Source organism: Chaetomium fimeti (assembly GCF_033439085.1).
Source record: "Chaetomium fimeti strain CBS 168.71 chromosome Unknown B0H64scaffold_1, whole genome shotgun sequence".
In the NCBI taxonomy this organism is placed as follows: domain Eukaryota; kingdom Fungi; phylum Ascomycota; class Sordariomycetes; order Sordariales; family Chaetomiaceae; genus Chaetomium; species Chaetomium fimeti.
Genome location: NW_026944329.1, coordinates 4224311 through 4245100, shown reverse-complemented (window position 1 = coordinate 4245100; position 20790 = coordinate 4224311). Strand labels below are relative to the sequence as shown.

The 20790-nt window shown below is 57.4% G+C and overlaps 8 protein-coding genes across 8 annotated transcripts; 3 read left to right on the top strand and 5 right to left on the bottom strand.

Annotated features, from left to right (window-relative positions):
- The first annotated feature begins 1206 nt into the window (after positions 1-1206).
- Positions 1207-2917, top strand: B0H64DRAFT_471127 (uncharacterized protein). Its single transcript, XM_062807861.1, has one exon. It carries the CDS (start codon positions 1666-1668, stop codon positions 2605-2607), a length of 942 nt encoding a protein of 313 aa, XP_062664674.1. The 5' UTR covers positions 1207-1665; the 3' UTR covers positions 2608-2917.
- A 1428-nt stretch (positions 2918-4345) lies between these two features.
- B0H64DRAFT_429081 (cytochrome P450) lies at positions 4346-6070 on the bottom strand (the record flags this gene model as incomplete). The annotated part of the gene is made up of 2 exons (XM_062805879.1): positions 4346-5717; positions 5796-6070. 2 exons carry the CDS (start codon positions 6068-6070, stop codon positions 4346-4348), a joined length of 1647 nt encoding a protein of 548 aa, XP_062664673.1.
- A 925-nt stretch (positions 6071-6995) lies between these two features.
- Positions 6996-8598, top strand: B0H64DRAFT_32320 (uncharacterized protein). Its single transcript, XM_062800601.1, has 2 exons — positions 6996-7198; positions 7255-8598. The coding sequence occupies exon 2, from the start codon at positions 7292-7294 to the stop codon at positions 8393-8395; it is 1104 nt and encodes a 367-aa protein (XP_062664672.1). The 5' UTR covers positions 6996-7198; positions 7255-7291; the 3' UTR covers positions 8396-8598.
- B0H64DRAFT_438258 (uncharacterized protein) lies at positions 8425-9057 on the bottom strand (the record flags this gene model as incomplete). The annotated part of the gene is made up of 2 exons (XM_062806328.1): positions 8425-8439; positions 8653-9057. The coding sequence occupies 2 exons, from the start codon at positions 9055-9057 to the stop codon at positions 8425-8427; spliced, it is 420 nt and encodes a 139-aa protein (XP_062664671.1).
- Positions 9058-9897: 840 nt separating this feature from the next.
- Positions 9898-11001, bottom strand: B0H64DRAFT_382757 (Endoribonuclease L-PSP-domain-containing protein). Its single transcript, XM_062802897.1, has 3 exons — positions 10502-11001; positions 10155-10369; positions 9898-10091 (listed from the first exon to the last, which is right to left on the bottom strand). The coding sequence occupies exons 1-3, from the start codon at positions 10644-10646 to the stop codon at positions 9975-9977; spliced, it is 477 nt and encodes a 158-aa protein (XP_062664670.1). The 5' UTR covers positions 10647-11001; the 3' UTR covers positions 9898-9974.
- Positions 11002-11012: 11 nt separating this feature from the next.
- Positions 11013-14059, top strand: B0H64DRAFT_352984 (Dolichyl-phosphate-mannose-protein mannosyltransferase-domain-containing protein). Its single transcript, XM_062801503.1, has 4 exons — positions 11013-11242; positions 11393-11660; positions 11719-13357; positions 13414-14059. Exons 2-4 carry the CDS (start codon positions 11403-11405, stop codon positions 13842-13844), a joined length of 2328 nt encoding a protein of 775 aa, XP_062664669.1. The 5' UTR covers positions 11013-11242; positions 11393-11402; the 3' UTR covers positions 13845-14059.
- A 1476-nt stretch (positions 14060-15535) lies between these two features.
- B0H64DRAFT_414765 (uncharacterized protein) lies at positions 15536-17887 on the bottom strand (the record flags this gene model as incomplete). Its single annotated transcript, XM_062805057.1, has 3 exons — positions 15536-16817; positions 16872-17095; positions 17156-17887. The coding sequence occupies 3 exons, from the start codon at positions 17885-17887 to the stop codon at positions 15536-15538; spliced, it is 2238 nt and encodes a 745-aa protein (XP_062664668.1).
- A 1335-nt stretch (positions 17888-19222) lies between these two features.
- On the bottom strand, positions 19223-20105 carry B0H64DRAFT_32239 (uncharacterized protein). Its single transcript, XM_062800562.1, has one exon. The coding sequence runs from the start codon at positions 20019-20021 to the stop codon at positions 19368-19370; it is 654 nt and encodes a 217-aa protein (XP_062664667.1). The 5' UTR covers positions 20022-20105; the 3' UTR covers positions 19223-19367.
- Positions 20106-20790: the final 685 nt, after the last annotated feature.

Here is a 20790-nt window from a genome sequence, read left to right as displayed (position 1 = left end):
AAACCGTTGTGGGCCGCCTCCAATCATTGTCCCATGCCACCCACCAGCGGGCAGGGATTGGACGACGAGCTTAAATTGGATCCACAGTGAGTCGCGTCCGCGTCGCGTGTCTCTCGCGACGTGACGCGTCTCTTTGCCCACCCGCCCCTCCCGTCCGCAAACCGATTGAGAGCTGGAGGGGTTGATGGTGCCCTCCAAAACCCGGAAATTCGGAGAGGAAGAGCCACACCATCTCATGGCCATAATCACCTGAGAGAGAGAGCCATCCTTTCACACCTAGAGCTAGAATTTCACCATGCTTTCCCTTGGTGGCCGAGAGCCAGTTTTTTGTTCACCGGCACATTTGAAGATTGGTGAATTTGCCTCAACCGGAGCTAAGGAAAAGGCTTTTTCTTTTCTTTCTGTCCAAACTCGTCATCGTCGGGTCTGGCCTTTCCCTAATCTGTACTTTGTACAAGTCAGGGGTTCGGAGAGGGAGAACAGCCCACACCCCGGTTGATCCAGCCACGGGTTGTTCTGTTCCTGACTTGGGACCTGGCGATCTGACCCGCCGGTGTCCTGCTCCCGCACGCCCTTGTCCAGGTCACAACAATGGACCTTGGTTATGCCCAACCCGAGCAAACCGGCGACCAAAAAAGGTGCTCTCGGAAAGGCAGGACAGAAGGCCTTCGACCGTTACAAGTGTGGAGGCTGATGCAAGGACGGACGGCAAACCAGGCTGACCACCCCATAGAAGCTGGGATATAACCAGCCGTCCGGGCGAGCCGAAGTACACTCGGTACAGGATACTTTGTACAGATCTGTAGCTACTGTGTATCTCCGGCTGCCACTGCCGCCATCCATTGCTCTTGAAGGGAAGCAGAGAGAACACAGCGTTACCTTGCTAAGAAGCAAAGGTCCCGCATTGCGCCGACACAGGGTTGATCCGCCTGCTCCGAAAAACCGACCCTGAAGGGAGAAGAAAAAGCTGAAACAGGCTCCCTTTTGTCCCTTGTCTGTGCCTAGGTTTATACTTTTCTGCCTCTCCGGGGGCTTTGTGTGAGTGGGAAAGGCGTCCCCATTTTCGTCGCTCTCCGTTAAGTGCTTGCATGAGCGAGAGCTGCGGAGGGAGTCCAGGAGGGGCACCCGCATCGCACAGGCCGATCGCCATTGGCCAGACCGCCCTGCGCACCACCTGGAAGCCCTGTTCATCCCGTCACGCGGTCCACTTTCTGCGCATCTCTTCCCTGTAATCGACTGCCGCTTGGCCAGACCTGCTCTTATGAGGCGCATTATTCCTTTTGGTCTCTCCCGGTCCCCCGTCAACGGATTCCCTCTTCACCTTCTTCCGGCCTGCGTCCACACCTCCAGCCTCTTGCAACGAACAACCCGCAACTGCACACATACTCTGTCCTCTAACAGATCCCTCCTTTGAAACTGTTATCCGACGTCCGAAGAGCGCGCTTCTACATCTGGCACCACCCACGATTCCAACATATTTGGAGCCAGCGGCGCATTCTCGACCCCGTCGCAAACCACCAGTTTCCTCAGGATCGCGCGCCTTTTGGCCAATAACTAAAGAGCGCTCTGTGTCTTATACCGCTGTTTCCCGCACTTAGCAACCACGCTGTGGACACTACGACCCCCATACCACGACCAACAAACGGAGAGATCAAACGCGCGACAATGTTGATGCCGTCGGCACTTCCGTGCGACTCGTCGCAGAGGCCCCCCTTGACGCGCCTCCAGGCCGCGCTCTTTAGCTCGCCGCCCGCCAGCCCTCCCCAGGTCTCAACACAAACAGCCGTCGGCAACATCTTCTCAACATGTCGCTCTCTGCAATCCCTCCTCACCAACCCCGCAGCGCCATCTCCCATCGCCCAAGAGCCCATCACACCACCGACCTCGTCGCACGCGCAACTGCCCACGCCCCCCTTAGCGCATGCGCCATCACCACTCAAGCTGCGCCTACGTTCGCGCAAGACGGATAGCGCGGCGCCGGCGGGCGACCACGGGCCGGCGAGGAAGCGCATCGTCAAGCGCACGGCGTCGGTCGCGCAGCAGGCGCCGCGGGGCCCCAACAAGCGCCGCCGCGCCGTCGACGACGAGCTCGGCCGGTACAACGAGGATGACAGCGACGTGGAATACGACGTACAACAACACCAACAACACCAAGAACAACAAGAACAACAAGAAGAGGACGACGCCCAGGCAGACTCGCCCCCGCACACCCCCAAACGCGCGCGCATCGCACCCGAGGTGATTCCCCTCGGCCTGGAGCGCGGCGACTACCACAGCCTGCACTCCTCCTTCTCCTCCACCTTCTCCTCCTCCAATGACGACCCCAACTCAGCCGACACAACAACAACAACAACAACAACACCCGGGACGGACGTGGTAGTCGAAGCGGACGGATCCGCCTGGAGCACGGAGGAGGACCGGATGCTGGTGGAGCTGGTGCTGGAGAAGCTCAAGCTGACCAAGTCGGACTGGCAGGACTGCGCGCGCTCGCTGGGCAAGGACCGCGGCTGCCTCGGCCGCCGCTGGAAGAGCCTCATGCTGAATGGGGATGTTGGGCTCAAGAGGGGCGGGCTGAGGAGGGGGCGGATACATGGGACGTGGCGGTGATTCTTTTTTTTCCCTCGACCTCTTTTTAAGGGCTGGGGGTGTGTGTGTGTGTGTTATTGTATGTGTACTACTAATATTTACCTTCCTTGTCTTTGGGTTGTTTAACTACAGGAGAGGGGCTGGCGTTGTTTGGTTTTGGGTTGGGATGGGCTGGGCTGGGATGGGATATTGAGAGATGATGGACGAGGAGTTTGGATTCGGGGATATCTGCCATGGTACCAGTATTACCCACGAACAGACGGGCACACAGACAGCTAGTTTTGCTAGTTACATGACTTCACGATGTAAATTTTAGACGATTTACCACCTAACTCCGGTGTTGACCCTCTCACCCAACCCACCCTGCACTCCTCACCCACCTATCTCCGTAGCGTCCCCAGTTCGACCTGTCTGTGCTGTGCCACTCACCCAACCCCCTCTCCCTCTCCATGTCCCCAGGGATGGCTCGATGGGTCGACAGGAACAGGCAGCCCTCGATCGGCCCCCCCCCCCCACAAATCCAGGAACAGAGGGCGGGAAGGAAGGGTGAAACTCGGCAGATTTGCCGCGTGCGGCGGCACCCTCGCCAAGCGGAGAGGCGGTTGCGGCAAAGCAAGGTGAGGTGAGGTGAGCGCGAGCAAACAATCTCTCGGTTTAGAAACAAGCTGCCCGGGGTGGTGGACTCGGTGGAGCAAGTTTGCTGACAGCACCCCACCTGTGCCGCCGCATTCATCAGGTAGCCAACTTGATTCAGATCCGCTTGCATTTACTGTCCGATACTGCACAGTATCTATCTGGAGAGATACGTTTAGGTTAGGTAGCTGCAGAAAACAATGCGAAGCAGAGATGAGATGCATCCCGCAGCACTCTGCACCCTGCATCGAAAACGTCAAAACGTCAGCTTGGAAACGCAAGGGCGACAATGCAAGTCACCAGTGATATCGGAACCAATACAGATTAATACCCTTACAAAGACCGAGCGCAACTGAAACATGGCCCGTGATGCCTTGCATGAACCAAGCCCCCGCCCGCCATCCCGCCCTGGACCTGCCTTCAGCCACGGCACGGCGGGCGGGAAGGGCAGCTCCATAAGATGGTGGGGGCACGGATGTTTCACGTTTCTGGAGGGGTCTGAGAGAGAGGAACTGCAGGTAGGGCACTGTTACCGGAGTTAACTCCCTTCGTTGCTCGGATTGATTCCCTGTCTGCGCATCTCTCGGCAAGATTGTCGATTGGCTCGGCGGATTTCAGAGACACGCATGCATGCGCTTGAGTGCCCCAGCCTATCCCGGCCTACATAGATGGATGCAGGCGAGGGCGACGATAACCACCCGGCCGCCGATACCGAGCTGCACCAGGTCTCTCCCTTCCCGCCCTCAGAAGGGCCTCTTGTTCCGCAGAGACGAGACTGTCAAAGCGAACGGGACGGTCGGCCGCCGAGGGGGCGTCGATAGTCCCAGAGTCGCTTTCCCCTTGCCTCAGTTGAGGGCCTCCACTGTACAGAGCAAATTGTTTGCTGTTGCTGGGTTTGCTACCCCAGGTCGAACCCGGGGAACAAGATCTCGCTTTCAAACCGGACTGTAAACTTTAAGAAAAAACGAGCGAGCACTGCCCTCCTTGGTTGCTGGTAATAATACAGAGAGCCTCTAAACTCCAAGATCCTCACCAATGAGATAGTACAACAACAAAAGGGTATTCCAAGAGAAAATAGCCCCCAAATACCCAGAAGCCATAGCCAGATAGCCAACCCACCCCTCCCTCACCACCCCTCAACCACCGTCGTCTTGACATACATCCCCTTCGCCGGCCTCGCCGTCACAGCACCCTTGATCTCAATCTTGGACTCGTCCGCCTCCTCCTTATTATGCAACTCCATCTCAAACCGCCCCACCCACGTCGCCAGCAGACACGCAAACTCCCCCTTAGCAAACGACATGCCGATACAGCTACGCGGGCCATGCAAGAAGGTCATGTAAGCATAATTACTCGTGGCACCACCACTGGCCGCCGCCAGCCAGCGATCCGGGTTGAAGACGCCGGCGTCGGCGCCCCACAGGGCCTCCGACTTGTTGACGGCCCACGGCACGAGCATGACCTGGGTGCCCTTGGGCACGAACTGGCCCTGGATGGACGTGTCGCAGGCCGCCTTGCGGAGCGTCAGGGGCGCGGGGCTGTAGTAGCGCAGGATCTCGCTGCAGACGGCGTTGAGGTAGGGCATGCGGTCGATGTCCATGCTGGACACGGTCGAGGAGTTGTTGTCGTCGGAGAGGGCTGGGAGGTGCTCGCGGATCTCGGCGCGCAGCCGGGTTTGGACTTCGGGGTGCCGCGCGAGGAGGTAGACGGCCCAGGTCATGGCTGAGGCGGTCGTCTCGTGCCCGGCGGCGAGGAACGTCATGAGCTGGTCGACGAGGTTCTCGTCGGTGAAGCCGCCGGATTCCAGGGCCACCGAGAGGATGTCCGGGTCGGACGCGTCCTTCTGCGCTAGTTTCTGCTTCTTCGCCTGGATCAGCTCGGCGCACTCGGCTCGGATCAAGCGGGCTGATGTCCCGATGTCTTCGTTGCGCTTGACCGGCAACCAAGCAGCGACTCTGGGAGAAAACATCATGCTGAGTAGTTGGAGGAAGCGTGCCTGGCGGCTAGGCTTGAAGATGCGGGCGTAGGCTTGCGTCAGCCGGTTGTTTGGGTTTTTGATGGCGTCAAAGTCACGCCCGAGGCCGGCGACACCGATGATGTCGAGCGTGATGCGTGAGGCCCAGCTACCCGCTTCAATCACGGCCGTGTTTCTCTCGGCGTCGCCCCGTTGGGCAGCGTCCTCGAGGATGGCCTCGGTTATGGCTTGCACGCCCTCGCGTGACTTGGCCCAGAAGACCGGGTACAGGTCCTTGATGTGGCGGAAGGCAAAGGCCGGGAGCAGGTTTTTCCTCTGCAACTTATGTTCATCGCCTTCGGCAAGGAGGATGCCAATACCCAGGATGCGGCCGATGGAATAGCGCATCGTTTCTGGCTTGATAAATTCGTAATTCTTGGTGACGAGCACCTCGGCGAGAGCCTTAGGGGTTGTGATAAAGAGTCTCTCTTGGTTGAATGGGCCTAGATACCGGATAATGCCCTCGTTCGGGATTGAGTTGATCCTGAATGGGTGGTCAGCAAGTAGGCCCGCAAGGAGATAACTCTACGTTCAACGGGATGGGCAGATCGTCCACACATACCAGTTCCTCATGGGTTGCCCCGTGGGGAGTGCCACGATCGTTTTCCACTGGCCCATGAACCACGAATCCCCGCTGGGACCAGGAAGCCCACGCAGAGGTGAAAAGAGCTTCGGGTAGAGTAGGACCACCCAAACAGCCCACGCCAGCACCTGGGTACCCAAGAGGGCCGCGAAGGCAGTTAGAAAGCCGGGTACCGGCCATTGGGGAATCCGACCGGAAGAGAGGAGATAGGCGCCACCGAGAGCGGCGGCTAACATGAAGCGGTATGGGGCCATGATGGGCAGGTACGTAGATGGGTCTCTGAGGTGTAAAAACCGAGGACGGAAAACAAAAAGAGTTGGGGTCCAAGTTATATAAGAGTGAACCTGACGTTGACGCTCTGTGAACGGCAGCTGATCCCACGTCGAATCATGGGTTCTTCGCAGCAAAAGCCTCCGAGACTCTGAAAGAAGAACCAACGGAGAGGACACACGGGCTTAATTCATCCGAGGAATGTTCTAGTTATGAGAATTTAAGTTGCAGCTTAGGCGACTGATGAATCGCTTGCGCGGTTCCTTCAACATGGTCGATGGAGCTGAGGTGCCTCAAGACCCACTCGAGCTCGGAGCTCGGGGGCTTGCACTGCTAATTAGCCATCCCGGTCGCCCCCAAGACGTCGGTGTTGCATCTGCGAAGCAGGACACGGAGCAATTCTTGGAACTCCGGCTCCGTGCGCTCGCCCAATGAACGGGCCGTCCTCGTGGGTCGGCCGAACCATTGCTCCCTGGAACTTTTATCGATGACGAGACCGACCGATTTGAGTCTTTCGGCACATCCGGCAAGAAGTGTGCTGCTGTTGGCTTCATGAGTCGTGGCCTTGAGATACCTGTCATGCAACGCAAGTTCAAACATGCTCGCTAACCGATTATGCCACTCGAGTGATAAACTCTCCGGTGTAAGCCTTCGCGTTGGCACCGCCATGTCCTTTCGGTATTGGTGTTAGAAAAGTCGTAAATAGTATGTGATGATGGGTTGTGTTGGCCGAAAAGGCGGGCGAGGTTTAAAAAGCAACCAGCAGACGGTTTTTGCATGGGTTGTTCCTTCCCAGTCACCCAGTTGAACGTGAGGGTCCAAATCAACCACCGGATGAACCTGCTGCCTTGACTTGATAACCCAAACATTCAAGCGCAAACAAGTAACAAGTAGTAGGCTTGAAAACGAGACCCGAGGCCAGAAACCAGAGAAAATAAAAGCCCCAGGATCAGAGACTCCAAGCACCACACATACGAGCATAGGTCAACTGATCATTGCAAGGGCGCTGCCAAGATGTTCCCGAAATCGGATGCAACCGTCGTTCGTTGACAATCTGATAACTAGGGAAAGTAAAAGTTCACTAACCTTCTAAACGAGAGGGAAGAGGGAAGGTTAACGCCTCCAACCGGAAAAGGTAACACGAGTACTTCTTCTCACGCTTACACAGCCCAAAGAGTTTTGACAACCGACTATACTACCAAATCATGGCCACCTCCATCTCGTCCTTCCCCGCACCATCACTGGGACCCCAGCCCCTCGATGATGACTCAATCCTCTCTCTTCGTGAGGCATCACGAAAGCTGGTTCGGGAATGGGGTTTCCTTCGACCAACACCCATCCCCTTTCCGCTCTCACCGGCTGCCGTCCACTGCATGATCGAGGTGGGCGACTATGGACGCCGTTCCTTTCCCGACCTCTGCACTGAGCTCAAGGTCCCACCAGCCCAGCTCTCCCAGACCCTAGCCGAGTTGATCTCAGGCGGCATTGTGAGGCGGGAACTGAATCCAACCAGCCAGGCGGGGCAAGTTACCGCCGGATATGGAGAAACTTACACCCTCACGACGGCTGGCGTGAGCGCCCTCGCCGAGATCAACGCCCATGCCAAAGAACAGGTCACCAAAGCGCTTACTGCGGCGCCTCCCGGAGCAGGCGCAAATATCACGGCAGCTTTCCAAGCCTACGCAGTTGCGTTAGAACAATCGAGGTCTAGCCACGCCGATATCAACCCGGCCATCACACCAGCAACGACCCCGGAGCCGCCTATGCCCCCAACGGTCTCCATCGTGGCCGGCTACCGCCCGGGCATCCTCGCCCGCACGCTCGAGATGCACTTGGATTTCTACTACCCGAGGGAGGGATGGGGCCGTAAGTTTGAATCTGTGCTATCCACCGGCCTGGGGGATTTGCTGGATCGGCTGGAGAGGCCGATGAACCAGGTGTGGTCGGCTGTCATGACGACGCCGGGTCAGGATCCAGGGACGCCTGCCCTGGAGCGCATGGTTGGGGTGGTGTACATAGACGGCGAGTCCTCTGGGGAAGAGGGGGTAGCGAGGGTGCGGGCCTTTATCGTGGACGAGTCAACCAGGGGGTTGGGGGTGGGAAAGCAGCTTTTCGCGGCAGCCATGCAGTTTGTCAGGGAGACTGGGTTTCGTGAGTGTCGGTTGGTGACGCAGCGTTGTCTAACTACTGCCAGGAGGTTGTATGAGAGGGAGGGTTTTAAGGAGGCTGGTGAAGTCTGGTTCGAGGGGTTCGGGAACGGGACCATGGAGTTGAGTTATGTTTGGCGCCGAGAGGATGAGCTCAAGTAGGATGTCCAATATACTACCATCAACAATCTCTACCCCAAATCGATCTCCAAGCCATTAGCACCAGACACAACATAGCCCCCAGTCCATTATTTTCGAACCCTCCTTAACCACACCCCTATCCCCACAGCCCAACGCCAGTAAATCACTCCCACACCCTCACCACCTCAGCGACCTCACCCTCAAAAAACAACCCCCCCAACAACCCCCACCCCCCACCAAACCACCCTCCAAACCGCCCACCCCACCGCCACGCTCACCAGCCCCAACACCACCACCACCACCCCACGCATCTCAAACGCCTCCTCCGCCTCCATCCGCATCAGCTCCCGCTGCTTACTATGATAATACCCCTCCCCATCCTTTCCAGAACCCCCCGAACTCCCCGGACTCCCCGGACTCCCCAAACCCCCCGAACTCCCCGGACTACCCGGACTACCCGGACTACCCGGACTGGCAGGCCTCCCAGCAGTAGCAGCAGCACCATCAGTAGCGGCGTCGTAGCGGTAGGGCCGGTAGCGGTAGACGATGCGGTGCAGCCAGGGGGGCAGGCGGCTCGGCTGCTCGTCGGCGTTGGTGGCGTGGTAGTGGGCGCGGTGGGCCGAGTGGCGCAGGTCGACGAGGGCGAGGGAGATGAGGAAGGTGGTGAAGAGGAGGGGGGTCATTATTAGCTGTGGGGGGGGGGGGGGTGTTAGTTTCGGGGCTTTTGTTGCTTGGTTGGGTGTGGGTGAGTGGGTGGGTGAGTGAGTGAGTGGGTGGGTGAGTGGGTGGGTGAGTAAGTGGGTGAGTAAGTGGGTAAGTGAGTGGGTGAGTAAGTGAGTGGGTAAGTCAGTGAGTGGGTGAGTGAGTGAGTGAGTGAGTGGGTGAAAGTTGTTTTGGGAGGCGGGATGTGGAGACTGAAGATGCTGTCGTGAAAGAGAAAGTGCATGCCTTGTAAAGCGTGGATGGCTCTCGGGGCCGCGGGGCATCTCCCCGGTTGGCGCTCACGGGAACGGGCGGCGCCGACATGGTTTAGGGACGTGTTCCGTGTGAATCAATATCTAGGAATTGAAGCGGGACGGGCGAGCAGAGAGCAAGCTCATCGCCCGCCATGTAGCTGGCAAGTTTAAGTATTCAGAGCGCTGTTGGGCGCAGGAAGACCAGCGCATCAGCCCAAATGATGAGTGACGCGGCTGGTGTCAACGGCTGAGCTTGGCTGTGCTTCCCGAGATAAGCCAATGAAGGCGTGAATGTAACGTGATCCTTGCCGTCTCCAACAAACAATATCAATGCTTAATGAAGGCATTTGGAGGCTTTGCGCTGAGCACAAGGGCTTAGCAGCCAGGCCGACCGGCGAGCCAATCGGCCATTGGTGTCTTAAAGAATTATGCTGATCTTTGTCTTGGACGTGGCCGTTGAGGCGTTCCGAACAGGAGGAGGGGCTTCAAAGGTGGATTCCGTCATCACTGCCGTTTGGTAGCCCCACCAACTGTCGATCCCAAAAACACCAAGAAGGTTATCAACGGTTTTAGGAATATCAATGAAGTTTTTTTTTTTAATCCACCGCTCGTTCTATGGCTTTTAGAAACAAGTAGCGCCCCCTTCAAGGAAGTGCGATGCACTCAATCTCAACGTCAACACCCTTGGGCAGCTGCTTCACGGCGACGCAGCTCCGGGCGGGCTTGTGGACGAACCACTTGGCGTACTCCTCGTTCATGGCCTGCAGAAAACTTTGGTCAACCGCCCGCGTGTTATTAAGGGCTCAAAACAGGGTGTTGCTCACAGCGAAGTTGGCCATGTCCGTCAGGAAGGCATTGACCTTGACCACCTTCTCGATGGACGAGCCGGCCTCCTCGAGGACAGCCTTGAGGTTGCCAATGCAGGCGGCCGTCTTCTCCTGGATGGTGCCCTCGATCAGGTTGCCCTCGACATCGCAAGGGATCTGGCCCGAACAGTAGATGGTAGTGGGGGTCTTGATGGCCTGGGACTGGGGGTCGGTCAGAGTCTGGACTCAATATTAACACCAGAAGGGTGTCGAGGAACATACGTAAGGGCCGGCAGCTACATGTATTAGGCCAGGTTAGCATTCTGGGTGTCGCCGTGATAGGGGAGCCGGTGACGGAAACCTACGCGGAGCTGCGTTCTTGCTGAAGACGGGAGTGGCAGACATGGTGTGCAAAGGGTGCGATCTGGGTCGGATGGGAAGTTGTGGTGTTTTACTCGAAACTGCTCGGAGGAGGATTGGGAAAGCTCGTCTTGGGGAAACGGAAAACATATCAGCAAGAAGTCAATGGCGGGGCAATCACTCCACGACGCGGTATTGGGCTCAGGCTTGCTTAGGTCTCCGTCCCGCTCCGTTCTTCGGACCACGGCAAGGAGGGGTTAGAGGCGGGCCAAACCCCGCAGCCCGGGCCGGGCCCGGTAATGTGCTTGTACCTTGAGGAGCAATGGACTTCCTCCACAGGGGGTTGCATGGTTGCATGTCATGAATGTCACTAAAAAGGGGCTTGAGGGGCAGCTCGGGGGAGCTTGGACCACCATCGGCCTTGGCGGACCGGGGTCTCAATTCAGGTCAAGGCCCGCCAGGTTGCGACAGGTGTCCAGAAAAATCGCGAGTTCTGGTGGAGCGGCCAAAGCTGAACCGTTCCATCCATCAATCAGTCAGCCCTGCCATCAGGAGGCTTAAAGGGGGCCGGTGCAATTTATTAATATACCATCCCCAACTCTTCGTGTTCTCCCCGCGCATCCTTGCCCCATCCATTCTTCATCTTCTCGACTGTCTTTAATCTTTCTTTCGTATCTACTTTCCATTTCCGGGCGGGTTTCTTATTGATATACCGATTGGGTTTCCAGTCGCGTGTGATTGGCGAGGTATGTTCATCGTGGCCTGTTGCGCTTTGTTCCGAGGCAGAAGAAGAAGGGTGTTGTTGTTGCTTTCGAGTTGGCGCCCCCAGGACCTTGAAGTGTTTGCTTGCCTGCAGCTCTGGAAACAAGGAGACTGACATGTCTCTTTCCTCATAGTCCACCCGCCATGGCATCGACCTCGACGCCTCAAGCCACTCTGCGCCAGCGGAACGTCGGCGCCTCGACTAAGAAAACCAAGGATGGAGTCTCTTCGGACGTCGAGCTTGACAAGCTCGTAAAAGCAGCCACCGCCAAGTCCTCCACAGGCACCCAGCGCGACTTCACGGCCGTCTTTATTATCATTACAGCATTGGCCTTCGTCACCCGGTTCTGGGGCATTAGCCATCCCAATGAGGTTGTCTTCGATGAAGTCCACTTCGGCAAGGTACGCCCTCCTCCTTAACTGCCCCATTGCCACGCCGGCTGACGTTTGCCTGTCTTAGTTCGCCTCGTACTATCTCGAGAAAACCTACTTCTTCGATGTCCACCCTCCGTTTGGCAAGCTCCTCTTCGCTTTTATGGGCTGGCTCGTAGGCTACGATGGCCACTTCCACTTCGAGAACATCGGCGACTCCTACATTGTGAATAAGGTCCCTTATGTCGCCTTCCGCTCTCTGCCCGCCATTCTCGGCGCCCTGACCGTCTCCGTCACATACCTGATCATGTGGGAGTCCGGCTACAGCCTCCCGGCTTGCATTGTTGCCGCTGGCCTGGTCCTCCTCGACAACGCCCACATTGGCCAGACGCGCCTGATCCTGCTCGATGCCACCCTCGTCTTCGCCATGGCCTGCAGCTTGCTCTGCTACATCAAGTTCTACAAGCTGCGCCACGAAGCGTTCTCGAGAAAGTGGTGGAAGTGGCTGATCCTGACCGGCTTCGCCCTGTCGTGCGACATCTCTACCAAATACGTCGGTCTGTTCGCCTTCATCACCATCGGCTCTGCTGTCGTCATCGACCTCTGGGACTTGCTGGATATCAGGAGACCTGGCGGTGCTCTGAGCCTGCCGGACTTTGGCAAGCATTTCGCTGCCCGTGCCTTTGGCTTGATCATCATGCCCTTCCTCTTCTACCTTTTCTGGTTCCAGGTCCACTTCTCCATCCTCACACGCTCCGGCCCTGGCGATGATTTCATGACCCCCGAATTCCAGGAGACGCTCAGCAACAATGTTATGCTCCAAAACTCCATCACCATTGACTTCTACGACACCATCACCCTCAAGCACAAGGAAACCAAGGCGTACCTCCACAGCCACGCGGATCGCTACCCCCTGAGGTATGACGACGGCCGTGTCTCTAGCCAGGGCCAACAAGTGACGGGTTATCCTTTCAACGACACCAACAACCACTGGCAGGTTCTCCCCGCTGGTGCCGATGACCAAAAGTTGGGCCGCCATGTCAAGAACCACGACCTCGTCAGGCTTCGCCACCTGGTGACCGACACCATTCTGCTCTCCCACGACGTCGCCTCTCCGTACTACCCCACCAACCAGGAGTTCACCACCATCTCGATCGCAGACGCCTACGGTGACCGTGCCGCCGACACTCTGTTTGAGATTCGCATTGAGCACGGCAAACCCAACCAAGAGTTCAAGAGCGTTTCCAGCCACTTCAAGCTCATCCACAACCCCAGCAAAGTGGCCATGTGGACTCACACCAAGCCGCTCCCTGAGTGGGGACACAAGCAACAGGAGATCAACGGAAACAAGCAGATTGCTCCGAGCTCTAACGTCTGGCTCGTTGATGACATTCCATCCATTCCGGATGATGACAAGCGCCGCGAGAAGGTGGAGAAGAAGGTCAAATCTCTCCCCTTCCTGCGAAAATGGTTTGAGCTGCAGCGATCCATGTTCTGGCACAACAACCAGTTGACCGCCAGCCACCCCTACGCATCGCTGCCCTTCCAGTGGCCCTTCCTGCTCCGCGGTGTCAGCTTCTGGACCCAGAACGACACCCGCCAGCAGATCTACTTCCTCGGCAACCCCATTGGTTGGTGGATTGCCAGCAGCGTGTTGGCTATCTATGCCGGCATTGTCCTCGCGGATCAGTTCTCGCTGCGCCGCGGCATTGACGCCCTGGATCACCGTAAGTCAAAGAAGAAACGCCGCCCTTCGAGTTAACAGTTGACTAACTTTGCCCAGGCTCTCGTTCCCGCTTGTACAACTCAACCGGCTTCTTCTTCCTCGCCTGGGCCACCCACTACTTCCCCTTCTATGTCATGGGCCGCCAGCTATTCCTGCACCACTACCTCCCCGCCCACCTAGCCTCGGCCCTCGTCACGGGTGCCATAGTCGAGTTTGTCTTCAGCCAGGACTCTGTCGAGCACGAGGTGGCTTACCAGGCCGCCAAGGCCGGCAAGAGCACTGGCGCGCGCAAGCACCATCTCACCGCGCGCGAGCGGTTCGCCGGCCAGAGCATGCTGCCTTCGTGGATCGCCACTATTGTCATCCTTATCGTTGTCGCCGCCAGCTGGTACTTCTTCCTGCCGCTGACCTACGGCTTCCCCGGTTTGTCGGTCGACCAAGTTTTGAGGAGGAAGTGGCTGGGCTATGACCTGCACTTCGCGAAATAGGACAGCGCGACTTGATATGGGATGAGCCTGGGTATTTTGTAGCAACGAAGACCAGTGTAAGATTTCGAGAGATGGGTGAAAAATACCACAAGTTGTAACCACCTAGTCTTGTTTTAAAAGCGTCCTGGGTAGCGAGTCAAGAGAGTTACGGGAACCCTCCGGCCACAAAATGATACATCCACGATAGACAATGAGATCAGAGCACTCTCGTCGAGTCTAGGTACTGATGTAATCTGTATGATTGTTTATTTGCTTGTATTGTAGGCCATGCTGTCCTCTAAACAGTCCTATCATTCCAATCGTACCAGTCTGGGGAGCTACTCGAGCGGAATACCTTAATCCCCCGCAACTCCCTTCACACAAGACCGACACTCCCATACCGGACGCAAGACCTACCTTATTCTCCGCCCTCGACTTCGCCAATAACCCGATCCGTTCGTCTCGTGGTATCAAACCTAGAACAGACACTTTGAAGCCAAGTCAGCAACTCGCCTCAACAAACCCAAACAACCAATACCAAAAAAGGTAAAGAAAAAACAAAGCCCTTCAGAAACCCAGGTTTTAAGCACCACCAACCCCACCGTCCAAAACCGCCCACCTCTCCCCGCCCTCCAGCCCTCAACCCCGCCAGCACATGACGGTGCAGACGTTTTCCCCCCGAAAGAGAAAGCGGGCAAGGGAAGGAAAGAGAAAGAGGGAAGACGGCCGGCCAGCCGGGAGGTTCAGACGGCTCTTCCTAATAAAGTGATAAAGGGTTGCAACCGGCGTTGCGAAGATCATCATGGAGTGGGCTTTGTTTTTCTTTTGTGTGTGTTTGCGTGTCTGCGTGTTTGTGTGTGTATGTTGCTGGCCGGATAGCCGGCAAGGGGGAAGGAGAGGGGGTGATGGGATGGAAGGAGGACGGGTGACGACAGAGGACTGGTGGGCGGACATACCGTAGGGAGGTCAAGGGGCCGGAGGTGCTGCCGGGTAGCTCAGTACAAAAACACAGACGGCTTCATTCGTTGGTTGATTGAAGGCAATTAAACATCAGTGCCCTCAATCAGAATGAGTCGCCTGGGAGCTGGCAGCCCGCTACCGGCCCCGTGTGGACTGCGGACACGTCGGATCGCTGTCGCCTTTTGATGGAGAGGGAAACGATGAAAAGTTCGAGGATGCCGCGGGAACCCGCTTTTGCTGAAAAAGCAGGACCTGAGCTTCCAACCCCACAGCCGCGCACGGGCCGCGTTCCTCCGACAAGAGTGTCCGCTCCGTCTCCAGCGACCTCCCGCCGAACAGAGAAACGAAGAACCCGTGGGAGGAAAATGGCAAAAAATCACAAAGTTGGGAGGGAGGGAGAGACTTGAATGTATGAATGGCCATCATGGTTGAGAGGAATCTACCTAACACTCGAGACCAGATTACACGTCTCCCAGCTCGTTTCTGGAAACAATCCAACCAAAACCCTTCGATCCGCCCATCGGAAACCGCTAGATACGTAAAGCTGGAAGCAATAAAAACACACGAAATCAACAATCGAGATACACATAAAGACGGCCCGGCCACACCATCTCTCCAAATCGCTACCAAACACCCACTTGCTTCATTAATCATCACAAATCTGTAGTCTCTGCACCGGAAATGAGAACGACTGAATTCATATGCAGTTCTGACTCCTGCCGAGTGAACATGTATTCTCAGCCCAACTCAGCTTAGTACTGGGGGTAGTAGGCGTTGAGGTCATGTGGAGGCCAGTCAACGTTGAAGGCGTTCAGCAGATCCTGGGATGACGGCTGACCGTGGTTCGCAGTCATGCCCGGAAGATCGGTGTTCGCAAAAAGGGACTCGTTGAACATGGGCTTCGAGACTCCACCGTGCGGGAACAGGATGAAGTCGCCGCCGTTGACTGCGTTGGCAATGGCGGCAAACTCGCCGCGCTCATCAAAGCCCTCGTCCACTTCAGCGAGCGAGTTGGGGGTGTAGAGCATGGTGTTGCCTTGGCCAATCGGCGAAAGCTGCGCAGGTTGGGGCTGGCAGAGGTCTGCTGCAGTGTATGACAGGAACTGCTGAGCCACGTCCTTGGGGTAGGCGTTGGTGAGAAGTGGGGGAGGAGTGGGCAGCTGCACGCGGGCATTGTAGATGTCGTCATACAGAGAGAAGTCCGTTCCGATTTCTTGGTAGGCCGAGCTGTGGTCCATCCCAGAATCCGTCGACGGGGTCGGGTTGTCAACGGGCGAGTAATCAAGCGACAGCTCCTGGGGAATCATGCCGAAGTCGGTCTCGCTGGGCATGTAAGCAGGGAAATCGAGGTTGCTGCCCCCGTAAATCGGGCCCCAGGTATCCGGGGGAGTAGCGACTCCCATGCTGTGCTCGCTGGATGGGGTGGGGATGTTCTGGAGCTGAGGCGTGGGGTGGGCCGAGTTGCCGTTGACGCTCGACTCCTTCTTGCCGTTGGTCTTGGTGCGGACATAGACCCAGCCGTGAGCCTTCTCCATGTGCTGCTTGCAGTTGGACTCGCGCTTGGACTTGTACGGGCACGGCTTGAAAAGGCACTCGTACATGGGCGGGCTGGAGGAGTGCTTGTCGTTGTTGTGGCGGTCCATCTCCTTTTCGGTCGGCCATCCGTATTCGTGGTACTTGCAAGTGGGGACCGGGCATTTCCAAGGGCGCGAATGCGTCTTCTCGTGCTTGGTCAGATCGCATGGGCGTTTGAACTCTTTGTTGCAGCCGGGCTCGCGGCATTTCTTGGGCGCAAGCTCCTCAGGGCTGGCGTTCTTCTTGCGCCTAGCCATGGAGCGCATGATCTCCTCTTCATCCTCGAGCTCCTGGCTAGCGGAGCGCTTGAAGCGTACCGTGCCATCGGCTTCCTCGTCGATCTTGTCAATCGGCTCGCCAGTAGCCATGGAGATCATCTTGCCGTTCCTCTTGACGCGGACGAGCTCAGCGGGCCGTCCATTGATGTGGATGCCTCCGTGGAGCTTAATCTCATCAGTGCTGAAAGATATGTTAGCAAGGCTGGCCGGATCGAACGGGAAAGGAGAGCCGTACGGGTCCACATCCATCTCGTCCTGGTTCTCCTTCTCCTTAGCGTCAGCAAGTTGCTGGGCGTAGTTGCGTATTTGGTCGACGAGGTCGACGAAATACCCGCTTGTGTACGGGACGTCTCGCGGGCGAGTCTGCTCCCGGTCGCTGAGGTATTCAACAGTGGCCTGGATGCACCGGATGGTGGTGAGGCAGAAGTCGAGGTAGAGTTCCGAGTCCTTGGTCCTCTCCTTTAACAAGAGGCGGTAAGTATCTCCCCGCACAGTTTGGTCAGCCAAGAGCTCACTTACTGGAGCAACGAGAAGCAACGTCTTCTCAAGATCCCTGAGGCAAACAATCTGCCTCTCCTGGATCTTCCGCGGGCACTCAAGAAGGAGCGGGTGGAAATCCTTGAAGCCGGCTTTGCCGAGGAGGGGCTTGAGAGTATACTCGCAGATGCGGCTCGTGGCGCGGGAGCTGAGACCGGCGGCGCTCGCGGCGGTGGCCGAGCGGGCTGCAGCCGATCGGGTAACCGCAGTTGTCCGGCCCACCTTATCCTTCCTAGCGGCAGCCTCCTTCTCCCTAGTCGAAGCAATCGAAGTTCCCAGGCCGCTATCCGACTCATGGAAACGGGAAGAGCGACGGGTGCGAGGCCGGAGCATCCGGCGCTCGGCCGGCTGCTCCTTGGCCATGACCGAGTCAAGGGTGTGGTCAAGCACGCCTCGCGGGAGCGGGAGTGTCTCGTCTCGCAAAGTCTTGCGGCCAGGCGAGAGGGGAGCGTCGTCCTTGCGAAGGCCGGCAAGTGTCTTGTCGATGTCGCCGAGGGTCAGAGCAACGCGACGACGATGAGCATCGATGACATCGTCCAGGTTGGTGTGCGACCGGCGAGGCAGCGAAGGCGGCGTAAAGACGGGCTCGGGAGACTCCAGCGGGGTAGTTGGGGAGTGGAAGGTGGCACCCTTCTTGAGGACCACATTGGTCTTAATGCTCAGGCCCCTCGAGCCGGAACGAGTCACCGGCGTTCTGCGTGGATTGGAAGACATGGTTGTCGGTATGCGCGGGGAACGCACAAGGCTCTGTGACAATCGGTGTGCGGAACACTGTGTCCAGTCTCTCAGGTCAGCTCTCCATGTGTTCATTGTCTGGTCGAGCGGAGCTGAAAGCGTGAGTCACAGTCGGCCTGCGACACCGAAAGTAGGATTCTTTCGAGCAACCCACGAGGGTCGCAACGGCAGCGGGCAGGACCGGGAAATCGTGCCCAGGGACGAGTCCTGACGAAAGAGAATGGGAACTCGACTTACCAGGCTTGATGAAGGACAAGCCGACGAACGCCAGGGACCCCGAAACGCGGTGGAATCAGGACCAGGCGGCAAGATGTCCTATTAATAATGGTCGGGATACAGCTCAGGGCACCGAGATGAACCGTCGTGATGGTGAGGAAGATTGGTGTCGAAGGGGACACACAAGTCCTATAACAATGGGGCAGGGAAAAAAGAGTTGCGGAGCCTCGACCGTGGTCTGAGCGCGGTGTTTCCTGCAAGAGGTCGATTTGGATGGCCTCAGGTGCGAAGGAGGAGGAAAAACACGGGACAAGCGTGATGAAAGACTCGGAGGAAGGAGGTTCTCGCGACCGGGCGCCAGAGAGATGATGAGAAATGCGGTGGGCTTGTCGGACGCTGCTGCCTGCTCGGGCAACCGGGGTTCCCAGTCAGAAGTGGGTCCTTTGGCAGGCGCAGCGTTGGATTACTGGCCCGCCATTGGCCAGGGGTGAATCCTTCCAATCGTGCTCCCAATCGCGCTATTGATAGCGTTTGTGGGCTGCAAAGTCCCTGGACCTGATGTCTCGGCCGGCTGCGGTCCTCCAAACTGTTAATGAAGGACCCTATGCACCTGCATCAATTCGAGTTACCGAGTGGAATTCTGGTGTTTTCCGAAGTCCTGAGCTAGCAGAGTCCGTGTATCCCCCACCTTCATCCCCAGCTTTGGTCGAGGTACCGGGACCAGCTGCTTGGCCCTGCCGGGCTTCCAGCATCGTCCACAGTCGTCCACTGGTGCACGATCGATGCAAACGCAAGGTCTTCTCTGGAGGCAGACAGATTTCAACTTTCAAATGCGACGGAACAAGAAGAGCCGCGCGGGGGAATGACGAATGCTGTGATGTCGACGATCTGCTCAAGCTCGAGTCAAGACAAACAGACACGTCAACCCATCCGACCTGCCCGCCGCGCCGCAACTCGGGGCGGCGTTGGCGCTATCCGGCTGAGGCCGGGACCTTGTGCTCGGTTGCGATGTGACCTGGGAGGACCATCAAGGCCCATTGAGATGACGGCCCCCACCATGGCCTCAACCTGCAACCGTAGCTCGGGGGCGGGAACGGCGGACATTGTATGGACGTGTGGCGAAGCTGCTTCCTCTGCTGCAGCCACTCTCCATTGCAACAACAATGCTTCGTCCATGCATACACAGTCACGAGTGTTTCGCGATCGACAAGCGGGCCATGACTTCTGGATTCCTTCCAGCCCATCATTTTCTTGTTAGCGTTGGTCGTGGGGTGGAATTACTGGCAGCAAGGGGCGATTCAGAGCTCCTCCCCTTTGTTCCACCGCTCCATGGCCCGAGCATGCCCATGCTCCGAGTCGCTGACGCATCATGGAACGCAGCGAGTGCCCAAGCGGTCCCCACCCCCGCGACCGTTTGTTCCATGGATGCTGGTGGTGAGAACGGGAAAGGGGCCGAGAGCGCACCGCTTCCATGTCCCACGGTGAGATCGGTCATCCGGGACTCAGGCAAGGGCGGTGCCCTCACCTTTTCCAGACGGGCAAAACCCAAAAATGCAGCAGCCGCAATGTTGTGGCTCGGACCAGGAGTCAGACCAGTGAGGAGTCGGGACAGGACAATTGCCCCAACAACCTGAAGCGACTCTGATGCAGACCCCAACCACCTCACCAGAGTCCTAGAAGTCACCGAGAGAAGCGGAAAGAAACGGGCTTGGGTTGTCCCCATCCCTCTCCCGTCTTTGGTCAACGCAACCAAAGGGACGGCTGCACGAAACAAAGCAGACATGCAGTTATCTGCAATGTTTGTATGGACTGCATGCCAACGAGCCAGCCATTTTCGAGATGAGGACGGCGATTGTTGTGGCTTGGAGGGCAACAATCCCCACAGATTGGCGATCATGCAGCAACCGCCCGTTTGTGGAGTTGGAGTCAACACACGCGATAAGCCTCGAGATTGGCCCAAATCTGATCAGTGGTGCCCTTGTGTCCCTGCAGCTCCCGCTCCCCGCTCTCGTAGGGCTGGCTCGCAGAGTCGCCACCTGGCTTTGGGCACGGAGGCGGCCGGTGATGAATTTGGGAGGTCCTTTCTTCTGCTCCAAAACTGCTCATCGCGCAACAAATTACGCCCAAGCCCGCCTTCATGCAGGAGAAGCTCTTCGCTTCGAACCACTCATCCATCAAGAAATTCACCCCATGCTTTTTGCCAAGCGACCGGTCCCCAATCTGACTTCCTCAATATCAACCGAGAAAACAGCCGACAAAGACCACGTCGTACTGTGTACACCGATGATCTCGTGCGTCAACCCAAAAGGAGGGGGAGGAAACGCACCTCAGCCCTACGAGGAGTCGCTACTTCGCTCCCGCGAATGGGATTACAGAGAATTAGGGAGCCTCAATTCGAATGTCAGTGCCTGGGAGAGGAACGCAACGGTGCGCGGCACAAGTGCGCGGCCTGCTGTTCCAATGCTTCCCTCCCTCCCTCTTCCCCTCCCCCCTCCCCTCCCCCCTCCCCAGGCACCTGAATTCTTTCACCGGCTCCTTCGTTGGTTTCGTGTTTTCTGGGCGTTGTCTTTCCACCGATAACCGTAATTCCCGCGACACGCGTGCCCGCCACGGCACATCATCTCACCGACGCCATTTTCCTTTGCCTCGGTGTCGGTCCGAAATGG

What these genes read in the sequence shown, in the direction of transcription:
- B0H64DRAFT_32239 (XM_062800562.1), bottom strand. Translation starts at nt 20,021, where the DNA reads ATGATCGCCAATCTGTGGGGATTGTTGCCCTCCAAGCCACAACAATCG.
- B0H64DRAFT_382757 (XM_062802897.1), bottom strand. Translation starts at nt 10,646, where the DNA reads ATGTTTTCCGTTTCCCCAAGACGAGCTTTCCCAATCCTCCTCCGAGCA. An exon ending in CAGCAAGAACGCAGCTCCGC is followed by an intron (nt 10,370 to 10,501) that starts GTAGGTTTCCGT and finishes TCCAGACTCTGA; the next exon opens with CCGACCCCCAGTCCCAGGCC. An exon ending in CGGACATGGCCAACTTCGCT is followed by an intron (nt 10,092 to 10,154) that starts GTGAGCAACACC and finishes AGTTTTCTGCAG; the next exon opens with GCCATGAACGAGGAGTACGC.
- B0H64DRAFT_352984 (XM_062801503.1), top strand. Translation starts at nt 11,403, where the DNA reads ATGGCATCGACCTCGACGCCTCAAGCCACTCTGCGCCAGCGGAACGTC. An exon ending in ATGAAGTCCACTTCGGCAAG is followed by an intron (nt 11,661 to 11,718) that starts GTACGCCCTCCT and finishes TGCCTGTCTTAG; the next exon opens with TTCGCCTCGTACTATCTCGA. An exon ending in CATTGACGCCCTGGATCACC is followed by an intron (nt 13,358 to 13,413) that starts GTAAGTCAAAGA and finishes AACTTTGCCCAG; the next exon opens with GCTCTCGTTCCCGCTTGTAC.
- B0H64DRAFT_32320 (XM_062800601.1), top strand. Translation starts at nt 7,292, where the DNA reads ATGGCCACCTCCATCTCGTCCTTCCCCGCACCATCACTGGGACCCCAG.
- B0H64DRAFT_471127 (XM_062807861.1), top strand. Translation starts at nt 1,666, where the DNA reads ATGTTGATGCCGTCGGCACTTCCGTGCGACTCGTCGCAGAGGCCCCCC.